The 24,552-nt window shown below is 46.7% G+C and overlaps 7 protein-coding genes across 7 annotated transcripts; 4 read left to right on the top strand and 3 right to left on the bottom strand.

The window, feature by feature from the left end:
- Positions 1-100: 100 nt before the first annotated feature.
- F4807DRAFT_446733 (HET-domain-containing protein) lies at positions 101-2,650 on the top strand. Its single transcript, XM_047999837.1, has 2 exons — positions 101-795; positions 871-2,650. The coding sequence occupies exons 1-2, from the start codon at positions 519-521 to the stop codon at positions 2,553-2,555; spliced, it is 1,962 nt and encodes a 653-aa protein (XP_047849049.1). The 5' UTR covers positions 101-518; the 3' UTR covers positions 2,556-2,650.
- A 7,429-nt stretch (positions 2,651-10,079) lies between these two features.
- Positions 10,080-13,399, bottom strand: F4807DRAFT_446727 (AAA-domain-containing protein). Its single transcript, XM_047999836.1, has 4 exons — positions 13,136-13,399; positions 11,515-13,052; positions 10,681-11,355; positions 10,080-10,631 (listed from the first exon to the last, which is right to left on the bottom strand). Exons 2-4 carry the CDS (start codon positions 12,979-12,981, stop codon positions 10,296-10,298), a joined length of 2,478 nt encoding a protein of 825 aa, XP_047849048.1. The 5' UTR covers positions 12,982-13,052; positions 13,136-13,399; the 3' UTR covers positions 10,080-10,295.
- Positions 13,400-14,048: 649 nt separating this feature from the next.
- On the bottom strand, positions 14,049-16,760 carry F4807DRAFT_328823 (uncharacterized protein). Its single transcript, XM_047995242.1, has 5 exons — positions 16,118-16,760; positions 15,627-16,055; positions 15,455-15,573; positions 14,722-15,402; positions 14,049-14,656 (listed from the first exon to the last, which is right to left on the bottom strand). The coding sequence occupies exons 1-5, from the start codon at positions 16,564-16,566 to the stop codon at positions 14,223-14,225; spliced, it is 2,112 nt and encodes a 703-aa protein (XP_047849047.1). The 5' UTR covers positions 16,567-16,760; the 3' UTR covers positions 14,049-14,222.
- A 779-nt stretch (positions 16,761-17,539) lies between these two features.
- F4807DRAFT_471941 (MFS general substrate transporter) lies at positions 17,540-19,874 on the top strand (the record flags this gene model as incomplete). Its single annotated transcript, XM_048002975.1, has 4 exons — positions 17,540-17,602; positions 17,669-18,091; positions 18,157-18,718; positions 18,815-19,874. The coding sequence occupies 4 exons, from the start codon at positions 17,540-17,542 to the stop codon at positions 19,804-19,806; spliced, it is 2,040 nt and encodes a 679-aa protein (XP_047849046.1). The 3' UTR covers positions 19,807-19,874.
- Positions 19,875-20,038: 164 nt separating this feature from the next.
- F4807DRAFT_328814 (uncharacterized protein) lies at positions 20,039-21,246 on the top strand. The gene has a single exon (XM_047995241.1). The coding sequence runs from the start codon at positions 20,468-20,470 to the stop codon at positions 21,149-21,151; it is 684 nt and encodes a 227-aa protein (XP_047849045.1). The 5' UTR covers positions 20,039-20,467; the 3' UTR covers positions 21,152-21,246.
- On the bottom strand, positions 21,238-22,643 carry F4807DRAFT_446716 (uncharacterized protein). The gene is made up of 2 exons (XM_047999835.1): positions 22,488-22,643; positions 21,238-22,426 (listed from the first exon to the last, which is right to left on the bottom strand). The coding sequence occupies exons 1-2, from the start codon at positions 22,493-22,495 to the stop codon at positions 21,343-21,345; spliced, it is 1,092 nt and encodes a 363-aa protein (XP_047849044.1). The 5' UTR covers positions 22,496-22,643; the 3' UTR covers positions 21,238-21,342.
- A 272-nt stretch (positions 22,644-22,915) lies between these two features.
- F4807DRAFT_328757 (uncharacterized protein) lies at positions 22,916-23,920 on the top strand. Its single transcript, XM_047995239.1, has one exon. The coding sequence runs from the start codon at positions 23,101-23,103 to the stop codon at positions 23,797-23,799; it is 699 nt and encodes a 232-aa protein (XP_047849043.1). The 5' UTR covers positions 22,916-23,100; the 3' UTR covers positions 23,800-23,920.
- Positions 23,921-24,552: the final 632 nt, after the last annotated feature.

The following is a 24,552-nucleotide window of genomic DNA, read 5'->3' as shown; positions in this document are numbered from 1 at the left end:
CTGCAAGCAGTAGCCACTTGCATGGTGGCGTTGCCATTGTTGGGGGCGGAGCATGTTCTAGCACCTGCACTTTACTTCGAAGATAATTTGGAGTCGATGTTAGATAGTGAGGCAAGCTCTTGATTCACTTATTATAATGGATATAAACTTTTTTAATTCATATTGATTTCTTTCTGTCTTATTTTCTGGACACTATGTATTTTTTATGTTTCTCCTGTCGTGAATTGTAATTATTGTGTTCCTAAGAGCAATCTATTCTTTGGTATCCATGAAATGAAGCCCGAGTTATTTTCCAGCTTGAGAAGGCTTCGCTCTGACGAGTTTACGATACTTCCTATGATTCATTCGCAAGACACGCTATGCTCTGCCAAGTCTGTAAAGACGGATTTGAGAGCATTGGAAAATCCACTCGACGTTGTCTGAACAAAAGCCACATTATAAAACGACGACAGCTGAAAATCCAAGGTACTCGGAATCCGTTTAACCCTTCACACCAAAATTGACGTTTGATTTGTTATATGATAGAAACCCCTATATACAATTGCTTGTGTGTGTACGAGCAACACCCATTTGGGCACCATTACGATCCACCTTCATTAAGACGTTCTGCAAAACAAGGATGTGCTATATGCAGCGATATTCCCTTCTATTTCAACCGAGAGGATCAGAAAAGTGGTGGGCAGATACTTGGCTTCTGTACCATTTTCAAGATTTCCTGTTGTGGTGCCGACAGGTTCGATATAACGATCGAATCGAGCTATGGGTCCAAGCTGATCGAATTGGTTCCACTTAAAAGTAAGGCGAAGTTATTTTTCTTCTCTTCCAAATTCTGTTCCATTTTGAATTCTGTCATACCAAGAATAATTGCAGATCATTCGTTGCCGTACCGTTCACTCAATTTCGATCTTCGTGATTCCACCGATTCTTCGCAGACATGGTCAATGATCTTTGATTGGATGAAGAAATGCTCGAACCATGAACGATGCAAGAGCGAGGTTCGGAGCAAGCGCTATAAACCAACACGGCTGCTCCAGACGAATTTCCGAAGACTCTACGGGCGAGAATCTCATACTTTTCGACTAGTTCGAGGAAATAAATGTCCCAGTAATTTGCCATACGTTACTCTCAGTTACCGCTGGGGCAACAAACCTCTGGATGATACACTTCGACTTTTGAAGAAGACATCAGATTGGTTACAGACGTCGAACCCGATTGACTGTCTACCGAAGACCTTCAGGGACGCGATGTATATTGCGTCTCGCTTTAATATCCGGTATATATGGATTGACCGGCTATGCATCTATCAAGATTCCCCAGAAGATTGGCGTACCGAAGCCCGCGCAGTGCGAGACGTCTACCGAAACGCGGAGTTTTGCATCTCGGCGCTTAGTTCTGAAGATGACGAAGGTGGTTGTCTTTTTATTCGCGATCCGACACTAGTCGCTCCTACGATCATCAATCTAAATCTAAACAGGACGGAGACTGCATTCAGAGCAGATGTTGAAGATGCGGCGTGGCGTGGAAGTTTTCTAAACGAGCCTCTCATCAAGCGGGGATGGGTTCATCAGGAAAGACTAATGTCCCCTCGTACCATTTATTTCGGAAAGAAACAAGTATATTGGGAATGCGCAGAGCTTCATGCGTGCGAAACGCATCCGGCTGGTTTCGAGGAGTTCATTCCTGTAACCGATTCTTCCAACCCGAACAAAGACTTGCAACGCGGTGAAGATCGCTTCAGATTATGGAAGCAACTCATTGCCGCACCACAAAGTCAACGTACCGAGAGAGACTGGCGAATTCAGGTATTTGCGAGCTGGAGCGCTGCTATAAGTGCGTATTCAGGCACTGAATTGACTAACCCAAGCGATAAACTTGTGGCCGTTTCCGGGTTAGCACAAGACATAAAAACGAATTTGCGAAGCGACAAACTAATACAACTTAGGTACCTAGCTGGGCTTTGGGAAGATGTCCTCATAGAAACATTGCTATGGTATGTCAAGGTTGGTGCCCGTGCCAGCCGGCCTACGATCTACCGGGCACCATCGTGGTCATGGGCTAGTCTTGATGGACAAATAATTATGCCAGACAAGTTTCTTACGGAAATAACCAAGCTCAGCCGTCTTGTGTTTAGTAGGGTGGGCTTTCTCGGCGAAGACGATACTGGAGAAGTAGGAAGTGGGTGGTTGACACTATTGGGACCAACATGCCTCATCGAGACCGAGGGTTCTTCGGATAACCGGCGCACAGTAAAGTCATTTCGGACGCCTGGTGATCAGCAGTTAGTTGGATGCTATGACAGCCATGACGGTTGGTTCGGTAAGTCAACGGTCATCTTCGATATTATGGAAGAGTTGATGGAAGAGTTTTTCTGCCTCTGGATGGTTACCCAACCCGCAGCATCGCGAGGGTGGGAGGCATCTGGGTTAGCTCTGCGTGCTTGCGTAGAAAGCTCTACGTATGAAAGGATAGGGACAGTTTCCTGCTATTATGCGGACAAGGCTGGTCTAGACGGATTCATTGAGGCATTCCCCTCTAGAATGGTGAAGGTTATCTGATCGGATGGGCAGTATCGGCCATGTATATAGTGTACGTTCTCTCAGGTTAGAGACCACACACCCCAATTCAAATATAGGGCTTTAACTACCTTTAATACCTAATTAATTAGAGTTACTCGGATCTGCTACGAAGGTTCCGGCCAAAAATTTGGACCATGAGCCACATCCATTTGCCCAGTGCGAAATGAAATAACCAGTGTATTAACACTGTATTAGCATTAAGCTAAGCCTGGACCTAATAGTGGTCTGATTACTATATTCCAGGGGAACGCTGCTATAGTTTAGGCAATAAAGCCACTGAAAAAAAAGACGCCACACGGTGCAGGATTCCTCAGTTTACACGGTTTCAGCCCATTTGGCCCATCAGCACATGGTCCAAACTTTTGGCCGGAACCTTCGTATAGGAGCAGATTACGGCACTGCTGAAACCAAACATGAAAACCCCTTTTCCGGGTCTTATCTGAAAATAGTCGATTCATATCTTGAGACCCGATTTAAAGACTTGATTCTGGGGCTTTTGCATCTTAGGTATTCACTGTTCGCAGATCGTGGGGTCCCTTATGTCTAATCTATCCGAATACCCTTGGCTATGATACCTCCATCCATTTATAGTGCTACTCCTGTAAGCCACCATGCAGCTCGTCCAAAGAGGCGTCAGATCTACCTTTTAGTGTAACATCCACATGTGAGCCGTGGATACACACTTTGCATAACTGGAGCACTAGCCCTTGGGTGCAATTATATTTAAAGTACATGATATCTCTTGCTAGTTTCCTAGTAGAAGATAGGTAGAGCATGCTTTCAACATGCATTCATCCAGCTCTTAAACTTCGTTTCGGGAAGTTAGCCGGCCCAAACCTGGCCATACCTCAAACAAAGTAATCAACCTTATCAGTCAATAATATGGAGGAATAGACAGGCACCCTAGTATCATTCAATCACTTCAAGGGTGGCGTCGGTTGTGCACCTTTTGGACGTATAAGACAACGCGTTTCCAGCCATGTATGCAGGCTCTACGCCCTATTCAATCCTGCTTGTTACTTTTCCTAGATGATTATTACCTTCGTTTCGAGGAATCGCATCCCATGTCCAGGGGTTCCCCCCAATATATGGACAAATAAGTTCTTAGCCCTTCCATAAGCCATTCAGTGAGAGGATGTCTTATCACGTTCCCATGATTGATTATCTTACAAGAAATATGTCCCAAAATCTTGGCTGAATCCAGCTCGTCAGCTTTCTCGGCTAATGATAACTTTTCTATTTTACAATATGCTTCACATTTCTCCTCTGATTCTTACCCTAGGAGTGTTGAATGCTGTCAATGGGGTACAAAATTGGCCTATAACTGCCCTGGTTGCGAATGAAGTAGTTCCTGTAGGCTTACCATACACAATAAGATGGGATAACGACACTCAGGGCCCTGTCTCGATCACCTTGAATTATAATCAGCAACCAGTGATCCTTACTTGTGGGCCAACTTATCGTAATTATTTGTCCAACGAGTATTAACATACAAATAGCATCTAGTAATAATAATGGGACTTTTGTGTGGACTCCTGCTAGTGTATACGCAGGGAATTACGACTACTATCTTTCCATCTGCGATATAAACCTAGATTCGAGCGAATGTAGCGTTACATACGAAGGAAGATTCCACATAGCGTTGTCCTCGTCCTCCTCCTCATCACCCATCGAAACAACGACTTCATCATCATCTTCGACTACCTTCTCGTCGTTGCAAACAACACAATCGACTACCACCACACCGTCAACGACAAGGTATGATAAAACACACATCACCCGCATTGTACTACTTGATGATTGATATAATGCTGATTGTAACTTCTTGTAGCTTTCCTCCCACGCCGACACCCTCAACAAACTCTGGTAATACATCTGGGTTGGCGACTGGCGGCGTTGTTGGTGTCACGGTGGGGACTACGGTAGCCGTCCTGGCACTGACTGCTCTCGTGTTCTGGGCCTACAAAAGGACAAAGCATACTACACATATAGAGGCCGAGCCTTCCGCCTCCCAGACCGACAAGAACTTGCCCGAAGGGTACAATAAACCCGAGTTGTCTGCGGAGGTTCCTAGTGCGAATGATTTTATGCGACTTTATGGCCAGTTCGTTGGTCCGGCAGAATTGCACACAGAAAGAGGCCCTTATGAACTTGGCGGGAACTCCTCAAGATAGCTCATATATGTATTAATATCGTCTAAAGCTATATCAATTTTGCTATATTGGTAACTTGGCGCAATGGTCCAGCGTCTGGTCCGCTTTCGATCCGCTAACTACCCGTTTTAACTCAAGGGAGGGGGTTTAAATCCCTTAATTATTACAGATTTTATCCCTAATAAAATCCGGACCTTGCTACTTTATAGCTTAAGGAAGTAGCGTTAGTATGTTCCTGCTTAATTTACTACAAGGCTAGATATTTTAAAAGCTTAAAGCTTAAGGAATTATTAAAACTATTATTAACGGATAAGTAACGGTTAGGAAACGGGTTGTTCTCGCCTTAAAAGAAAGTGATAAGGGGGCTTCGTTTTACCCTTAATAAATTACTTTAGTAATAATAAAGAATATATTATTCGTTTTATACCCGCCCTTTTTTAAATATTTGCCGATAATAAAATAAATTTATCGAAGCAATTATTAAAACTTATAATTACCGCTTAAAACCGATATATTTAAAAATATATTATTATATTTTTAATAATTAAAAATTAATTTAATATTACTTTTTTTTTAAATAATTATATAATAAAATATAACTTTTATAACCCGTAAACTAAAGTTTTTAATTAAAATGTAATAAAATAAAATAAATTATTATATAAAAAATATAAAGTTTTTTATTTTAATTATTATAAAGTTTTCTTTTTATTATTTTAAGTAAAATAAATTTAATAAAAAAACTTCACACCAATTATAACCGTAACATATATAAATAATTAATAAACTTACGCCGGTTAAATATATATAAATATTTATTTTATAATAATACCGTATATTCCTTATAAAAATAAACATACGGAATAAGAAATAATAAATAAATTTTATTATATTACACTTACATACTTAAAAGACTACGTACCTACCTCAATACTATAAAGAATAGGTGTTTATGCTCTAAGATTGCTAAACTATATGACTACATTCATACTTACAAACGTTCATTGATGTCACTGGGAATAATTTTACACTGGCAATAGCGTACCTTTGTTCAAAGTTGAAACTTCCTTAAAAAGGAATCTTGACACATACAGGGGCTATTCTCGTGGGGACGACTTCCCCTAAAGCGGGTCCAGTAGGTAAGTATTTTTGGATCACCTAAGAGAACAATGAGAGACCACGGCTAGAATTATAGATCATGAGCAATAATCTATCTGTCGTTATCTTAAATTGTTTGCATTGTGAGCATACCGATAGCACACCATGTCACCGTCTAACAAGAGACGCATCTAGTCTCCTCTGCCCTAGATGTATAAAATGCGGGCCACCTATATAACATGAATGCTTGAACATTTAATATAGGCAGGCGGTATCCAGGTCCCACAACAGTATCAAAAGCCGTGACCGCCTAGGCCCAGGCACATCTAATAGGGGGGGAGTTCACACAATAGCGACTTCCAAACTACCTATGATTCATGACAGACATTGTGTTCAATCTTTCAAGTGCTCTGACAACAGCTTAGGAAGGAAAGGATCATGATAGAGATGTTTTTCAAGGGAATTTACTCATAATTTATATACTATATACATGTATGATGTCGCCTCGAACCTTAAGCTAGTAGTCATCACAAGAGCTCCCTTTTTTGTACCTTGTCGTAAGAATGTATTTCTCGAGATCGATATGATACAGGTATAGATGTACTTCTGGTAGTATTCTCTACACGCTGCAACATATCAGATATTCCTTTGAACTAGTAGCCTACGCATAGAAAATATTTCTGGTATTTCATCATTCTTCATCACTCTTTAGCAGTTCTTGTAATATCCTTACTGATACATAACTTCACACAGTTCCATTCTAATTATATACTTGGGCATAAAAGTTCTATATTTAACCCTCCTCTTTCCGAATATTCAAACTTTCCTCGTCGTTATTCCCTCTAACTTTTTATTATTAATTTTATACCAGTTACACATTAGGCAGGTGTACCGCCAAGTATCTACTTTATCTGGTTACTATGACGTGTACCATCATGTAGAGGGCATGGCTATACATGTATGTGGTATATTGTATGCCTCGGTACTACCTGTAGCGCAGGTATATATGGTTGAAGTCTATACATGTAGCCGTCATAATACCCTCCATCACGCCATTCTCGGCTAAGCCGGATATGAAGGTGTAGGTTAGAGTTCCATTTGAATTCTTCTTATTGATAGGTAGCTAACTGAGCAGATTCATATCTTGTCGGGGGTCAAAGAAATATATTTTCTCCTCTACAACATTCACCTACCAAGATCCTTTCCCAGAGACCGCTATGGATGGTAAAGAACATCCTCTTCATTGTAATATCATCATATTCCACATCATCTTGGCCTACACATTCATCGATTCTAATTTCTAGTCTATATAGACTTCACTAACTATATTGATGTTGACGTAAGTCAGCCCTTCTAGCCAACAGGTACGCATATATTCCTAACTTTTCCCGGGCGATGGCGTCAAGGAAACATGATCCTATGAACTAACAACCAAATTACAGGGCTTACTTACCTATAGGAACGGGCCGTGACTTGGCCCAGGCCCAAGTCCAAATCCAGGCCAAAGCCAAAACGCAGGTCTCTCGTGGTACAGCACGAGCATTAGTCTTGCTCAGAGGTAATTGGAAGCAAGCAATACCTGACTGTGGTGAATAGAAACTAATGAGATATGATACAGAATCAATTCCAGGAGGCCGCTATTCCTACGCCGAGTACCGGTGTACTAGATCTCAACCACAACAATGACAACAATACTCTGGCTTCCGAGTCCACTCCTTTAATAGTAAGTTTTAGTTTAATTTCGCTCTCCATCCACCCTATCCTTACGCACGTAATCCCTGTTGGGGATGGGCCTTCTGGAAACGGCTCTCTTGTCGGGTCCACTGGACAGGCATGTAATCTTTTCTTGCGTTGTTTTTCGGGTATGTCATACATAAGCTAACTAATATCTCGTACCAGTGATATCAGACACTACTTTCCTTACTTCGAGATGTCCTGCATGTTATAATATTAGACCATTGTTGGTGGCGACCAGATGACACTTCCTCGCTCTACAACAAAAACCATACAGACGGCCCCAAAGCCTCAAGGAGGCTGGTGGTAATTGCATCTATTAGGGGGAAAGAACTCGACAAAGATGTCAAGCTCCTCGTTGGAGACCTTGCAACTACCCCTATGCTCCGAAGATCAAAGGCGTTTTAGCCATGTACAATGGTCTCGACTCTTATAGACATACCCTGGAATTACGAGAGAAATCTTGACCAGACACAACATTCGAAGAAAGATATTTGGAGAAACAACTGCCGCATCACTCAACCTCCATACCTTGGGGGTGGGCCGAAACTCATCGACCCCGATCAAGAACAACATATAGCTGTTGGCTGGCATATCGTCCACGACTTTGACGAACGGCAGTCAAAACCCGCTCTGCGTTGGAGCGATTCAAAAGAAGGACATAGAAGGGGTTCGACAATCCACAATCATGACAATTCCCTTTCAAGTGGGAATCAACGCAAGTGCGCAATTTGCGATGAAAGCCCCTACGTTATTGATGATATGGCCGAGAACAGGAGGGGCACTCACCAAACAAGTCCTAGTGTCCATTTCGCACAAGACTACATATACTCGGTCACCTGTATGCTGTACCAACAAACATGGAGCCAAATCGAAGTCTGGAAGACTCTAACACCGATATCCAGAGATCCGGGATCTTGATCACTGCCGACGGATGGCTATATTCAATCCCTTTTAAACGGCGCTCTCCGCTCACGTCGTAGTTGGGTCTCATGTCTAACGAATTCGCTGCCAGAGTGTAAGGTAGTCGCAGACGTGGTCAACAAGATCGACGACGAGTTGCACAGATGTGGCTGTATCCCTGAGACTCTCTACGAGAGCGAGCACTGGGTGGCGGCTAGCTGTAGCAGCCGTGTCAGGACTTCCCCAGTAGAGCAGAATCGACATCGACCACGCATCCATGGTAAGCCAAATATACCATTGCTGACGCCAGAATACGTCAATACCACCACCTCAAAGGTGTATCTTGGCCATTAACCTAGGAAACTGGGCCTAATGGAGGTGGCGAAGAGCCTTCGGCCCTCTCTACTCTTGAAGAGACTCCCATCATCCTGACCTACAATGGCGTACACACGCTAGATACGAACCCAAGACTACACGCGAGATACCTATATTTAGCGTGCTTGCCACGTGACAACACAGCGTGGACAAATTCTAGACTAACTGTTGGGTGCTCAACAGCCCTCCAGTTGCCTAGCAGTTTTAGGTGCGGCCAACATAGCCGATGATACACAACACTTACCGTATATACCGGCATATACTGCGTTAGCTGAGCCTCAGAGGGGGGCGGAATCAAGCACCTGGGAGGATGCACTCCCTTCTGCGGAGGACGGTGAAGCCAAGCTACTCTGGAAGTAGTTGGTGGTCTCCAGTGCAGAGATGCACTCACCTCAGCGAAGGAAGCGACGACGGGCGTCAACCAAGCCGACACCCAAGCACTGGAGAAGATTTGCCTCCGTGCCTACACAGCCGCTGAGGAGACTAAAACCGTGAGCATGGAATACTGATGTTCTACGGCACTCCTGGCTTAATCCAATCACCACGCACCTTTGACCAACCCGCCTGCGGCCAAAGGGGAGGATGGTGAAATTGGCGATCGCCATTACTACCGATGCAATGCTAATGGCTATCATGGACGTCGACGAGAACCGTAGAGGAAAATATTCCACTCTTAGCAACAGTGAGGACAACGACATGGGGACGAAAAGCCCAGTCGGGGGAGAAAGACAGGAAAACCAATACCGCGTCAGCTCACACGGTAACCACACCGCACACTGGATGAATCTGCAGCGGTGGTTGGGGACATCCCTCGTAGGTACCGTAGGTATCGACATAGACACGTTCTAACCATCTCTACACTATTCGGCAAGCCAAACCTGCCTTTTCACCAAGAATGGCCTCGGCCTATAAGCCATAACACCAAGCCAACTTGGTGAATTTCCCATCTTAGCGATGGGAGATGTTAACCTTACTAACGAATCAGTTGCGGAAGAAGGGATTTCTCCCCGGCTCTCTTCCCTACATTCCGCTAACCTAGCATCCCGCAGCCAGGATGGTAGCAAGTTTGGTGGCTGGAAGTACTTTCAATGTACTTATGGGGGGACTACCAAGAACCTCAACGAGGATCGCGGAGGAGAGAAGATTTATAGTCTTCGTGGGAATAAGACAGGAAACGCTGAGGACTATTACAACGAAGGAATACTAAGAAGCCCGTTGGGCCCATTACCGCTCATGCTTTCCGGAGAAGAATCATTGGCAAAATAAATCATTGCCTGGAATTGTTCCTTCGGATGATGGGCAATGTACCTAATTGCCGAGGTACCATACATAGATATTCTATGTTATCTATATTCTATCGAGCAGACCAAATCTGCAATTACATCACATCGACATTGATGTTAACTCTACTCCGTGAATCTAACGACGCCGTTGAGAGCATGCCTTCTAGCACCTCCTAGTACCCCTGGGGATTCCGCGCGGCCATGATAGCGCTGATATCCTCCGCCAGACTTATCGGCAGCGGATCCCTCACGGCAGCCGTCTCAAGCGCCGAGAACACCGCCTTAACACCAATACCGACCTCCTGTCCGCCCGTCAGAGTTTGCAGCTCGTTTAGTGCTTCGTTGATGTCGACAGGCCCGTTGAACTTGCCCGAGGCGGCTAGGAGGGCTTGCAATTCCCGGTGGTCCTTGACTGCTGGGACCGCAATTTCTCTGTCCCACGCAAACACGCCGTGCTGGTCGAGCATAGATCGTTGGCTCGTCGTCGCTATGATGAGAAGTCTGCGGCCCTATAAAGCTGTTAGCATAATGAATGAGGCATGCTTGCGTACTACTTGCCTTGGGTGGGCGGGTCTCGAGCACAGCGCCCAAGTACTGCACGACGGCGTTAGAAAACCTCGGGCCAATCGGGTTCCAGTCGATGATCTTCTCCACACTGTCTAGAATTACGATAGAGAGGGCTGATTTATACGCATCAGAGAACGTGCGTCGCAGGTGCTCAAGCTTGGCAGCTTCGTTGGTTCCAACGTCAATCGGCCTAACTAGTTTAACAAACGGGAACTCTGACTTCAGACCGATCTCTGCAGCCAGTGCCGTCTTTCCAGCTCCATGTGGCCCATGGACTAAGACGGAGAATAGAGGGGACTTCTCGGATGTTCGGACTGCTTGGACGAAGCTCAGACCAGTGGACAAGATTGATTGAATGTGTGGACTGTAGTCGATGATTCCGTACGGGGCGGCGCCGCTCAGTTCTTCCTCAGAGACACCAAAGGCTGGTTTGACGTCCTCTAACGCTCGCACAAAATCGGCCCGTGTCAACATAACGTCTTGAGGGTTGCCGCTAACGCCGGTGACATCTCCGACCCTCGTATGCCTGGTAAAGGCATAGGAAAGGGCCGCTTTGACGAGACCAGCAATCTCTGCACCCGAGTAGTTTTTGGTCAAATGAGCGAGTTCATCCAAGCTGACATCGTTACCTAGTTTGTTAATAGCTCTGATTTTGGAAGTGTGAATCTGCAACGAATTAGTGGACGCTTTTCTCAGGCGGGGTACATAGATAATTTGAGGTATTAAAAACAATAATTCCCACCAGAAATTTTATGAAGACATCGTGACTTTTAGGGGAATCGAATAAGGGAAGAAAGGACTGTAGAGAGGACCGTCACAACTCACGTTTAGAATCTGTACTCGGCCATGTTCGTCAGGCAATGAGATTTCCACATGCACCTCGAGACGCCCCGGTCGCAACAGCGCATCATCGATCATGTCCTTCCGGTTAGTCATACCAATAAGCAAGATATTGTTAAGCTGATCCACGCCGTCAAGCTTCGACAGAAGCTGATTGACAACGCTGTCGCCGACGCCAGTACCGCCAGTTCCGCTGCCCCTCTGCTTGCAGACGGCATCCAACTCGTCGAAAATAATAATATGCAAGCCACTCTCCTCGCCCTTCTCCTTGTATTCTTTCTCCGCATCCGCAAACATCTTTCTGACGTTTTCTTCGGACTGACCTACGTATTTATTAAGGATTTCCGGACCGTTGATAATCTTCGGCTCTCTGGCATTGAGCATCTTGCCGATCTGCCTGGCAATCAGCGTTTTACCCGTCCCTGGTGGGCCGTAGAGCAGGACACCCTTTACGTGGGAGATGCCCATCTGCTCAACCAGACCCGGAGGGAAAACTCGAGATGCGAAAGCACGTCTGAAAATCGTGCTGAATTCCTCGTCTAGACCACCAATGCCCATGTCGGCGAACTTGAAGTCCGGTCGAAGGATAGCGTTGGTGGCGGGTCGTTTCGTCGAGCCCTTTAGCTTGATGGGATTCTTAGCATCTTTGAAGAAGTTGATTTCAGACGTCTCCGCTACCAACAAACCCCGGGTATCAGGTCTTGATGAAGATTCGCCAGTCTCGCCTTTCTCGCCGCCGAGCAGTTCAAGGAGCTGAACCGTCTTAACGACAAACATCAATGGTATTCCCCTGTAATCCATTAACAACCGTTGGCCAGGGGCGAATATCTGGCCCTGGAACATTTTGGTAAAGTTGTCTGCAAGCTCGTCCTGGTCATATGGTACATCCGTCGTCTTCCGCTGGGACGCAAAACCGACTTCAATATCCATGGCACCGAGAGGAACTTTATGGTCGTATCTCTCACCAATGACGACGTCCGTCATGCTGATACCGCACCATGTTCGCTGCGGATCGGACAGACTTATGCATCCGGGTGGGATATATTCGGTCGGGCGAGCAGTCACGACGAAGTTTCCATTCAACATGATATGCAAGTCCTTGCCATACGGATCAGGAGGGAAGTCTTGTGGGGAGACGGCGCAGAGGTTGCTGAAGATGTATTGCTGAGCCATGTCGCCCTTCTCTAATTTCGCTAGTCTGAGTTGTACCGGCCGGCCGGCAGGAGGAGCGCTGGGTCGCGTGTTCCTCGGTTGGGGCGGCATGTTGCCCCCGCCGTATCCTGGCGACGGCGCACCGTAGGCGCCCCGAGGATCGTATTCAGGAGGGCCGGAGTAGTCGCGCGTTGGCCGGCTTTGGGGCACTTGGTTGTAGCCGCCTTGGTCTTGTTGGACCTGACGCCCGGGCAATCCGCTGCGGGGTCCTCTTCCAAAGAGGTTGTTTCGCATATCCATCGTTACGGTATTACGATTAAGAGGCGGTCGTTAGAGGTTGATTGAGTGTATTGGGTGTTCTTGTTTAGTAGCTAAGCAAAGTGTTCGGTCAGCATGAAGGTCATGAGGGTCACCGACGTCAGAGTTGGCTACGTCAACGGGAGAAAACACCTACATATGTACGATGACCGCACAAACTTGTAGAAACTTCAGTAGATAAGTCCGAGAGTGGTAAGCATTCCAGATCTTACGGCATCTCTTTCTTTATAAATCCAGGTGATGAAAGTTGTAGGTTAGGCTGCAGCTTAAAGGTAAAAAAAAGACAAGTAGCTGTTAGCTGTAAGGCTGTACATAGTCTAGAGCAATCGGACGTCAGCGGGCAAAGCGAGTCGGTTACGTCGCAGCTGTCGTTTCAAAGCGAATTCGATCAAGCTAGCCCTAATATTGCTTAGCCGCTCTCTGCCCTGGGTGGCGGGGTAAGTTCTCTGGCCAATCATTGGACAAGAGAAGGTACTCCCATTTCTATATAAGTAACTAGAGCAAAGATGTACACTTGACTTTTGGCCTGCTTGAGGTTGTATAGAGTTGCCTATTTAGGAAGTCATCTAATTGATTGAATTTCTTATGCAAGTTGAAGAGCTGTGGTTTTCATTTCTCGAGAAATTAACCTCTTCTCTGTGAGATGAAACCAGATATTAACCAAGGAATGATTTTGATTTCGGTTTCAATTGTTATCAGGAGTAGGTTGTGAGATTAATAATACTCCCATAAACCGAGTCGTAGAAAATGAATACTTAAACCAAAGTCGTTGGCTCACACTGCTGCTCTCTAATCAACCAGATGAAGCCTACACTAAGTTCAAGCGAGGAAGATCAGATGGCGATAATCCACTAAACTTTCCGCCTAGAAGTTAGATGTTATGAATCATATGATTACTTGGACTTTAAGGACTTATTTAGTTTTAGTAATTACATGTTAAGGGTCGTGATGTTGTATGATGGTTGTCCCACAACCTCGCCGCCGTTACCATCTGTAACTCACGCCCCATTCTCTCGGCCTCAGATCAAGATCCTAGGACATGGCTACCTTATCCCCTATGTATCGTAGCATGCAACGTGTCAACCTCATGCGAGTCATCGATATCTCATATTAACCATGACCAGCCCTTATGCTGCCTCCATTCCCAAATATACTTATGCCTATAGAAGATTGTCGTCATAGTACAATAATGATGGTCGATCATAAGTCGATTTCAAAATCCATCAGGAAGGTTCATTTGCAGAGAGAAAATGCGATCCCGGTTCGCGTGTAAGCGACTCTGTACCGTACTCCTTATTTACCCCCTTCACTAATCCACTAGCAGCCGTCCGCGACGGCAAAAATAATGTCTCGGTATTAAAATGGACTTCCTCGGGGGAATACGGCGTGTTTAGGCTCGGGGATGGAATTTGAAAACTTGGACTTCCCATTTCATACACTCCTGCTTTATGCATCATCTCATGACTGCCAAAGTCCCCCATTAATTCGTACCGAGCCGAGTCCCCCAGCTCGTATGGGTCTTGTTGCGGTCCTAGCATTAGAGTTGGAGGCCCGGTGTATTTCTGCTGTGATAAAACGGGACTTGGTGTGCCATTTCTCGCAGCTGCCATGGCGGGACGGTGGGCTTCGTAGCATGCTTTTATGAAGCTTCTCCGGACTACACCAAATATCTATTAGAAATGCATCCTTAATTGTAAGTGGGTAAGTTAAAATGCGGCTTACGTTCCGAGTCCTTGAACTCAATCTCGAGATGCCCTAGGTTCCTAATATCGCTTGGTGGTTCTATGCCTTGAAAGTACTCGTACAGAACCGGTGCAGGCGCTTTACTCGAGGATGATCGCGACCGCGACTTTGGGCGTGAAGGACCTCCGTGGCTTGAATTTCCCGATAGCTTCCTAACTTTACTTCCGAATGTTGAAGATCGTCTCCTTGCTCCTTCCGTTTCCAGCAACTTTTCATGGTCACTCTCCTTCGAATACATTCGCAGTATCAACCTAGTGTCTCCTTTCAACTCCGGAGTTCTCTTGAACCATCGGATGTAGAACTCTTCGTGGTGAAGGGGACGACCGACTCCGTGAGCCGCGAAGGAGATGGTTGGCTTGTCGTCATAGTCGGTTTGGCGCCAAACTTTCAGGTGTTCTAATGTCGCGATGTCCTTCTTCGCCGCGCTGTGTATTTTCGAAGCTCTTATGATTTCTAGAGACTCGTAACCCCGAAGGTTCTGCTGAAATATATCCCTGTCCATTTTACGCGCAAATTGGTATTGCGCTCTGTCTTCCAGATCCACTGCTTGCTGGTCGGCCTCCGTTATCCTGAAATGGTGCTTGGTGCTTGGTGGGAGGAAGGATACTCTGAGTTTCTCATCAGTAGGTTTCGTATGCGGTATACAACATCCGCTCGGGACTGGACTGAGTTAGTTATTTATCTTTCAATGGATGCTTAAGTTAGGTCTGACCAAAATGCTGAATTGTTACCCCGGAGCTAGTATTATACCATTCGGCTACTCTATTACCATCACTATCAAGGATCCTGTAACAAGTAGTAGTAAATTGATAACGTCGTGAGCCAATGTACCTGGATAAATGATGTTAACATATTGTATAATATAGGAGATAGGGAAGACAAACAACCACACAGAGTACCCCTGTCCCTGGAACTGTTGCGGTGGTGTTGTCGACAGTGGAGAAGGGGATAATGGACCTATATTATATTCAGACCCGACAAGCGTCGAAGCCGAACTGGCTGTATCTTGACGATCATGGCCAATGTAAGCCATAACCGGGCCAGTTCCCGTACTTCGGCACAATTGTCTTTGCGCTGCTACATCGAAAGTGTAGTTGTTGCCTGCTCGAGGAGAAGGAAGTTCGATCTCGTTTATTGGAGAAAGGGAAGGATTCCGGGGATTTGCTTTAAGGGTAGGAGATCTAGGAAATCCGGACCGGCTCCGTGCCATATGATTGTCATTTGATTGCCCTGCGGCAAAGCCTGTGGATGATTCAAGTTGTGGCGACCCTGTCAAACTGGGGATTTGGGGTGAAACATGCATCGCGACCATTCTGTATCAATGTTTACCTGTTTAGCAGCGCCAGAAAAAGCAACATGGCAGGAAACAACTTACGATTCGCCCAGTCTCTTGACAGCATCTTCAACCGCGACGGTTTTCCAATACTGAAGCTCCGTATAGTGATACATTATTCTCTTATCCAGTTCATCTACCTTGGAGTTATCCGGACCAACGAGTAGGGCAAGCCGTTGGCTTGCACCCACGACTGTTGAATGTGACAACAACGCCGATTCATATTGACGGAGAAATTCTTTGCATTCAGAAAGGGTTTCGATAATGTCATCAGCCCCGGGGAACTTAAGGTTAGAAGGCGCATTATGCTTTTGGGGCTCTTGTATTATATTTTTAACAACTGTGTGAAATCGCCCAAGACGATCGTTAAGACGTTTGAGCTTGTCTGGGACTCTATCACTTCTACTCAAGAACTCGCGTGCGATCTTTGAGCCCAGTTCGAAAGCAGACAATGAAAGTTGGACGATCGATAAAATTGTCCCAGGGTCCATTTTCCGAGGGGATCCGTTAGTCCCAAAAGAAAGGAACTACCACGCAAGCCCGCGTTCAACAGACTGGAACCCGGTCTCACATAAGGGAGCTCTGGTGTGGGGGCGGCTCAAAACCACCCCCGGGCTCTGGTTTACTTACGGTAAGACCGGTATCACTGCCCGGATCTACGACGGGAGGGCCCTTCTATGGGCTATTTCCAATGGGGTTCGAACAAGCGAGCATATGTAGCGAATTGGTGATTTGGAGATTGAACAGGGGTCTTTTAAAGGCGTCCAATAGAAGGCCATAATTCGCCCACGTTCCTGAGAGACCGTTAGAGGATTTATATCAAGTCAACCACGTTGCCACGTTGCTCTGCAGTTAGGTGGGTTTATAGGGCAACTGATTTTCGTTGCACCTAATATGGATCTGAGAAGAAGCACTGTGCCCTACTTAGGGCGTTTTGTTATGTAGGTCATGTCCGACGTTCCCGCTAGCTTGGGTCTTCCTGTAGCTTCCAGATTGCTGACAGCTTGAGAGATCACAGAGTCCGACGCTGCGTCTGCCTGATCAGACTGCCTTTCAAGATAAAGGGGGTCGCTCGTGCTTGGTCGAAGGCCTAAGATAGGCCCAGAAAAGTCGCCGGGGTGTAGTCGGCGTGTCTAAGGGTTCACCGAGGGAATCTACAACGAGATGGATGCGGCTGAGTCGTTCTAAAACCTGCTTGCAGCTTCATCTCATATCATGAAATACGACCCTACTACACATTAGGCATATTATCTTGACCGAATCAAAGATTCAGGGCGATGTAATAACTTTAACCGAAATGGTTGGGCGTAGTTCGATATACGAAACCTCGTAATTTAAGGGATAAATAGTTAGGTATTCGTAGACTTGATCAGATCCGAACTCATATTGTCTAACTCTGGAGTGTGAACGATTGAAGATATTCTCACGATATCTTAGAAGCGTCGAAGGGCGCTGTAGCACGTAATGGGTGGTTACTTCTCCAGCCTAGATGCTGCAACTGGTCGCGTTGCAGACGAGATTGAATGCGTATGTATTAGAATTTCCAATTATTGCCCACTCGAGAATTTCATCTGACACACGGATGCAATGTAGGACCTACACGACCCAGAGAGAGCAGTCCAGTCCGTGATCGACTATCCAGGCCTGGATAAGTTTCAGTGGAAGGTGTGGTGGGTTGCTGCCTCGGGATTTTTCACAACATCCTACAGCATATTCGCCGTGAACGTCATTAGCCCAGCCCTGAGTTACGTCTATCCAGAATGTACTCACTGGTGGTCAACGAACTCATTGGTCATCAACCTGACAACATTAACGGGGACGATGATCGGGATGCTCATATTCGGCCACCTGGCAGACAGATATGGTCGAAAAGCTGTATACGGTCTTGAGCTAAGCATTGTCGTGGTTGCGACAGTTGGGATGACGACGGCCTCTTCGGGTCATCTGAACTCGATGAATGTGTACGGTTGGATCGGGTTTTGGCGGGCTATGTTAGGGATTGGACTTGGAGCAGAGGTTAGAAAATACTGCTTGGCTTTACCCTAACTAGATAAACATAGGAACATGCTAACACGAGACAGTACCCACTCTCTACGATCATAGCTGCGGAATGGTCTTCGACGAAGTCCCGAGGTAGAATGATAGCGGCTGTGTTTTTAATGCAGTCCCTGGGTCAATTTGCTGCATACGCCTTTGGTTTAGCTATACTGCGGGGGATTAGCATCAGGCTTGGGTTGTCCCCTGATGAGACAGATTACGATGTCGCTTCACCGGTTATCGATGTTGTCTGGCGAACAATAATTGGAATCGGGGCAGTTCCAGCTCTTATCTCGCTCTTCCTAAGACGGATAATCCCCGAAACCCCTCACTATCTTGTAGAAAAAGGCGAACTTGTGAACGCTGTCGCAGCTGTAGGCCGAGTCCTTCCTCTTGACGCAGCTCTCCAGCCTACTAATCACAGCTATCCTATGGCTCAATCGTCATCGAAAAGGCCGATATCCAATTTGAGAACACGGCAAAAGAGTCGGTGGGAGTCAATTGTTGACTATATGCGAGAACTAAAGGAGCATCTCGCCGAAAAAGGGCGTTGGCGTGCTCTTCTTGGCGTTATGGCCACTTGGTGGTTGTTGGACCTAGCTTATTGTACGTCACATTGACTTTTCCCCTGATTCCTTGCAACACGTCTGTTCTTTCTGAACTCTCGACCCGAATGGAGTAATTGCTAATATTAATCATTAGACGGGCTTGGCCTTGACAACCCGAAACTTATCTCCACAATCTGGCTTTCAGATGCGCCGCCCCAATCAAATGTTTCTACGTCGCTGGGAGAGTTAGCGTGCAATAATGTTCCATGGCGAGCTGATCCGGCCCGGCCGAACATTACGATATACGAAATGCTCCAGCAAGACAGCATACGGAATATTATGACTATTTCAAGCGGAGCTCTACCAGGGAGCATTGTTATCCTGTTTGCCGTCGACTACTTGCCTCGAACCACATGGATGGGGTGGATGTTCGTTGCGCTCGCAGCGCTTTTCGCGATCAACGGCGGGACCTTTTCCGTTAATTTTGAAACGGATAAGCATGCGTTGACGATGACCTTGTATGTGCTTGCGCAATTCGTCTTTAACCTTGGTCCCAACATCATGACGTTCATGCTTCCGGCCGAGCTCTTCGCAACAAAGTATCGGGGCACGTTCTACGGAGTTGCGGCAGCTTCCGGGAAGCTCGGAGTGATCACAATTTTGCTACTAACCAACTTAGTGGTCTATACAGGCGACTATAGTCATAAGTTTGCGGCGCTTCTGCTAGGGTTCTGCCCAGCGATGCTCCTAGGGGCCTTCATCACGTGGGTTTGGATTCCTGAAGTCCAATATCCCCGAGGACGTGATGATACGTTTGAAGGCGGAGATGACGTATCTGAAGCCCGGGTTGAGCTAGAGATCTCTACATTTAGACAGAAGCTCAAGCTACGAAATCGCCCGCTGGCGGACATCGCTCAGAATCCAGGGGATGGCCAAATTTTAGGTATGAGGCGGAACATTGCCCGACTGTTCCGACCGGCGCGGTCCCACAATACGGATAGGATTCGACGGAGACATGCGGAAGGCACCAGAGGAGACTCAATGGATCAGCAAGATGTGATGTATTATGACCATGAACAAGTTGTTGAAATGGAGGAAGCTGATATCGGAGATGGACTGGGGATGAGACATATACATTGTAGATAATATTGATCTAGTTCAAAGACAAGTTTAGAGTAATGAAGTTATGAGAAGATTCGTTCAGTCATTTTGACTTCTAGATTGGAAAGGTTTACTATGTCTCACTTCAAATGTAGATGATACTAATCAAAATATATTACATAAACTTATAAGATCACGTGTCAATTAGATAGCAGGCGTCTTCTGCTCGACATCGTCATTGATAGCAAAATCTACCTAGTTTCTTCTATCCTCGATGGGTCAAGCAAGAGATAACCTTGGAAATATAGTAATAAGAGGTACTTACTATCTGTTCTTATTTATCAATTGATCTTATTGACCATAATCTTCCTATAAATGACACTTCTAGTTCAGCTTATTTCTATGCAAGTTCCAATTGTGCAATTATACCCTTGAAATATGCGCCGGATAAGAACTTCCCGAGCTTTGACGCATGAATATGACGAAAGGAGCTCCCTGGACCATAGCTCTAATCAAATAATCAATTGCTTTTCTACACCTTCTTGACGTCTCTTATAAAAACTTTACCTACAGGTATCTACGCGTCCGAATTGCATATCCGACAGACATCGCCAACCTATCCCATTTCTTTGTTTTGACTTAAAACCATATAACTACCCCTGACTATCTAAACCCCTCCACGAAACCACGAAAGCTTCCTCCCACGATGACAGAAACAGCGTCTAACACGCAACCTCCAACCGCAATCAACCTCCGCGCGCCTTCCAAATACCTCTCCCCCTCCTCCAAAGCCAACCCAACTACCACTGCCAGCGCCCCCTTTGTCTCTCCGCCCCTCGAATGGCTCTGGCGCACGTGGATTGTAACGCACTCCACGCTGAGCATGTGGCGCTCCGCGCGTAACGTGCGCATCACGTACGCGCCGTACAAGCCAGTGGCCGGCGCCAACGACAACCTGGTCGAGTACGAGAAGCGGAGCGGCAAGGGTGGCGTCAAGACTGTCGTGGGTATTGAGAAGCCGGACCCGGTTATACCGGGGGCGTGGACGTGGCGAGGGAAGGGGTTGCTGGCTATTGCGAGTAGCCACTGGGAGGTTTTAGGATGGGGTGAACGTCCGCTGCGTGGTGCGAGTGGTGAAGGAAACGCGGCGGAGGGAGGGGGCGAAGGAGAAGGTATTGAGCGCTGGGCTGTGACGTGGTTTGCGCCGACGCTGTTTACGCAGGAGGGCGTTGATATATACAGTGATCGAAAGGAAGGTCTAAGCAAAGAGACGGCGGAGGAAATTATCAAGGTATTGAAGGAATTGAAGGATGCGCCGAAGGTTGTAGAACTGGTTGAGAAGCATATGCAAGAGGTTGATATCAGCTTACCATGGAAAGAGAGAAAATAGGCAAAGTTGGTCACGGTTGGGAGTTTGAAAGTAATGATACCCATGAAGCAATAGCACATTGGAAGGCGACAAGTAATAATCCAAAAGTTTTAACCATGAATACTCAATTCATATGGACTTCTTCGCAAGGCGAGAGGGGGTATCTGATACTCAAAAGACAAACTCCATACTACTAAACAAACCATGCAATGCTAATAATGATCCGCTCTCCCTAATCGCCGGCGGTCATGTTTTGAGCTGCTTGAGTTTCGGTCGTGATGATCCGATCGGGAACGCCGGTGTTCGTCGTCGTGCCGGCGCTCCCTGTGCTCAGAATGATGTCTTGACCTGGACCGGTCATCCTCATTCCGAGGTGAGCGATGCCGTCTCTGCCGGTGACCGTCATCATCCTGCGATCGATCCTGAGGCTTGCTCGACGAGGTGCCATCTAGGCTAAACCCTTCAAGGTCGTCATGATCTTCCTTTCCTTCTCGTTTTCGCCTTCTCTCCTTTCTTCTCTCTTCTTTCCTAAGTTGTTTCAATTCTCGTTCCCTCTCGTCATTCAACTGTCGTCTCTCCTTCTCGACCTCCCTAACCTTCGCAGCGCCTCTCTTCATCATAGCCAGGGGATCACTAGAGATAACTCGCGCAGCTTCCCTCTCTTTGCGTCTTGGATCCTCATTACCCCACACATCTTTGCTTGGAGCTTCTAGGTTACCATCCATAATATCCTTCATATCACCGCCTTTCGCATACCAAGGACCAACAAGTCCGTCTTTGCCCGCGGCGTTCGAGAAGCGCATAGTGTATTGGTCTTCATATTCCCGTTTCTTTTTCGCAGCTTCCTTTTCCGCCTCCGCATTCTTTTCCAATGGCATGCGAGATCGCTCGTCGGGGAATAAGTCGATATGACCCCTGTGATCCATGAGCGGGGCGTCACTGCTCTTCACAAGCGCGCTACTCGTCGTTGGTGCAGTATCCACCCGTTCTCGCGCAAGTCGCAGTTCGAAATCTGTATCGTCCTCGCCCACGCGCTTACGCTTCCTACGCTCTCTCCTTGGCTCCTCATCGCGATTTCGTTTCCGGCTAGGGGCTTCGTCGTCGGCGCTTGGCTCGGGCGGAGGCAAAGGCGGTGGGACTTCGCCACGTAGGATGGCCAGACGGCGTTCCGCGTCTACTTCTTGCTGGCGTTGCTCTTCGGCTTCTTCGCGCTCTCTGGCGGCTGCTTCGTCGCGCTTCACGCGCTCGATGTTCTTAGGGTTGTAGACGTTCCATGATTTCTTGCCTAGTAGATGTCTGTAAAATTACGTATTAGGGAGGTAATCTATATAGTAAAAGTCAATTATGGGGTGCTTACAGAGGCATTATGGATGTTCGCAGGCAATATTGAGCCTACTAATATCGCTAAGATGTTCTTTGGAAGAGAGACAATTCATGGAGGGGCTCAAGAAGTCCAATAAGCAGCAATGAAGTCTGTTTAAGTGCAGATATTATTCACTAACTTCATATTATTATCGATCCCAAGCTTTACGCTCCGATCCGTGCATATTCCATTATAAAATTCACGTCTAAAGTGATTCGTGATTCTCTAGCTGGTTAATGCAGAAATCGAGTTACGCTAAGAATTCCGTCATGATGAGTCAGCCAATATCCTTGTCTCACTTTTACACTTGTTTAATGTTAGTAAAAGTTCCTTTTCGTTCGCAAATTCGGTGCTAACTTTCGACGTGCCTCTTCCTAGAGCCAGAGCCCTTTTCCAACATCATCTCTCATATTCAACAAAAGTCGGATCCTCGATTCAAGTGACTCGTATTGAGCTTCAGATAAGAGAGTAGGCCCTAAAGCACTTAGCTCATGTAACCCTGCCAACGAATGTCTTAAGTTCCTTTCCCCACACAATTTTGAGGAATTCACATATATCGACTTCATTCCCATAATATTCACCAATAACGGACCCCGGGTAGTTCACCATGGAAAGTGACGAGGACACAGCTGCTGCTATGGCAGAAGCCATGGGCTTCTCAAGCTTCGGCATGCAGAATGCTAACAAGCGACGCAAATTCAACCCCCGTGCCGATGAAGCTGTGACTGCATCAACCACCATTCCCCTTCACCAGAGCGGTACTGTCAAGGAGGCCAGAACAGGATCAAACACAACACCTTTAGGTGTAAGAACTCGAAACGAAGATGAGATTGACCTCGAAGAGGACGAAGATGAACCCAATGTCTCCAAAAGCGATGTTCGTGATAGCCTCAACGACCAGAGTAACGATAATCCAGGGCCACAGTACATGGACACATCGCGCCCACCTACAGCTGTTATGGCTGAATTAAATGACGACATTCAGTCTAAAATTGACAGTATAACTGGAGTCTCCTCTGATCAGGCTTGGGGAACTCCATCTTCAACAACAAGCATCGACGGAGGCACAAGTTATCGAGGTGGCCGTGGTCGTGGCGGTCATCAAGCCAGTCGAGGTCGAGGTCGAGGACGGGGAGGTGGTCAAGGGCATGAGCCAGGAAAGAAGTGGTGGGAGGGCTATTATGACCCGAGTACGAACACTAACCCATGGGAGGCACTGGAGAAGGCCAGTGGCTTGGAGCCGGTAGGCAGTTGGATGTCATGGGAGGAGGCAAAGTCTCGGTCTGGTCAGGCGTCGGTTAGTTGAATTGCCATGGGCGAGCAATGATTTAATCAGTCCATATCGTTCATCGAAGGACGAAGATAGGGGGCAAAGAGAAATATGACTTACCTAGGTACCTAACAAACTCTTGCGTTCGTGCAGGTATACTAACACCCAACCAGACACGATATTTGGTATACACGTTTGGAGCACCCAACAATAATTGGGCATCACTATATCACGTGACACCCATCGACTTACATGAAGGTGCCTACCTACCTCGGTCTACGGTGGATTCATCTCAGCGTCCCAAGTCACCGATCAAACTGTTGTGCCCCCTGGCTTTCATTGGTCCAAGGGGGTTACGGGCGATTACGGTCCACTGTGTCTTAGACACACGGAGGTACATACACACATATACACGATGTTGGGACGGGTCACCGAACTGGGAATCATTGTATTACATACTATGTCTGGGAGAAGCACGCTACCGACCTAACAATACTCTCTAAGGAAACTCTGGGCCCAGAAATGGACAGCCACCGCCTACGCCGCCGCCGACTTATTACAAAAGGGGTAATATCCATACCCTAAAGCGGACAAGTGTCGTCCCAGCCGCTAGGTTACGGAGGTAGTGTGCGATCTATCTACGAGTACATCCTTGGTCTCGCGCCCCAGAGTGTGCCCCTAGGAAGCTCGATCCACTGCCGCTACTCTAACCCCAAGCCCCTCTCTCTCTCCCCGGTCGACCCAACTTGCAGGAACCGGTTCATCGGTCAGACCTGCGTCATCCCGTCG

Source organism: Annulohypoxylon truncatum, assembly GCF_022578515.1.
Source record: "Annulohypoxylon truncatum strain CBS 140777 unplaced genomic scaffold F4807scaffold_55, whole genome shotgun sequence".
Lineage (NCBI taxonomy): Eukaryota > Fungi > Ascomycota > Sordariomycetes > Xylariales > Hypoxylaceae > Annulohypoxylon > Annulohypoxylon truncatum.
This window is presented reverse-complemented; position numbering and strand designations above follow the sequence as displayed.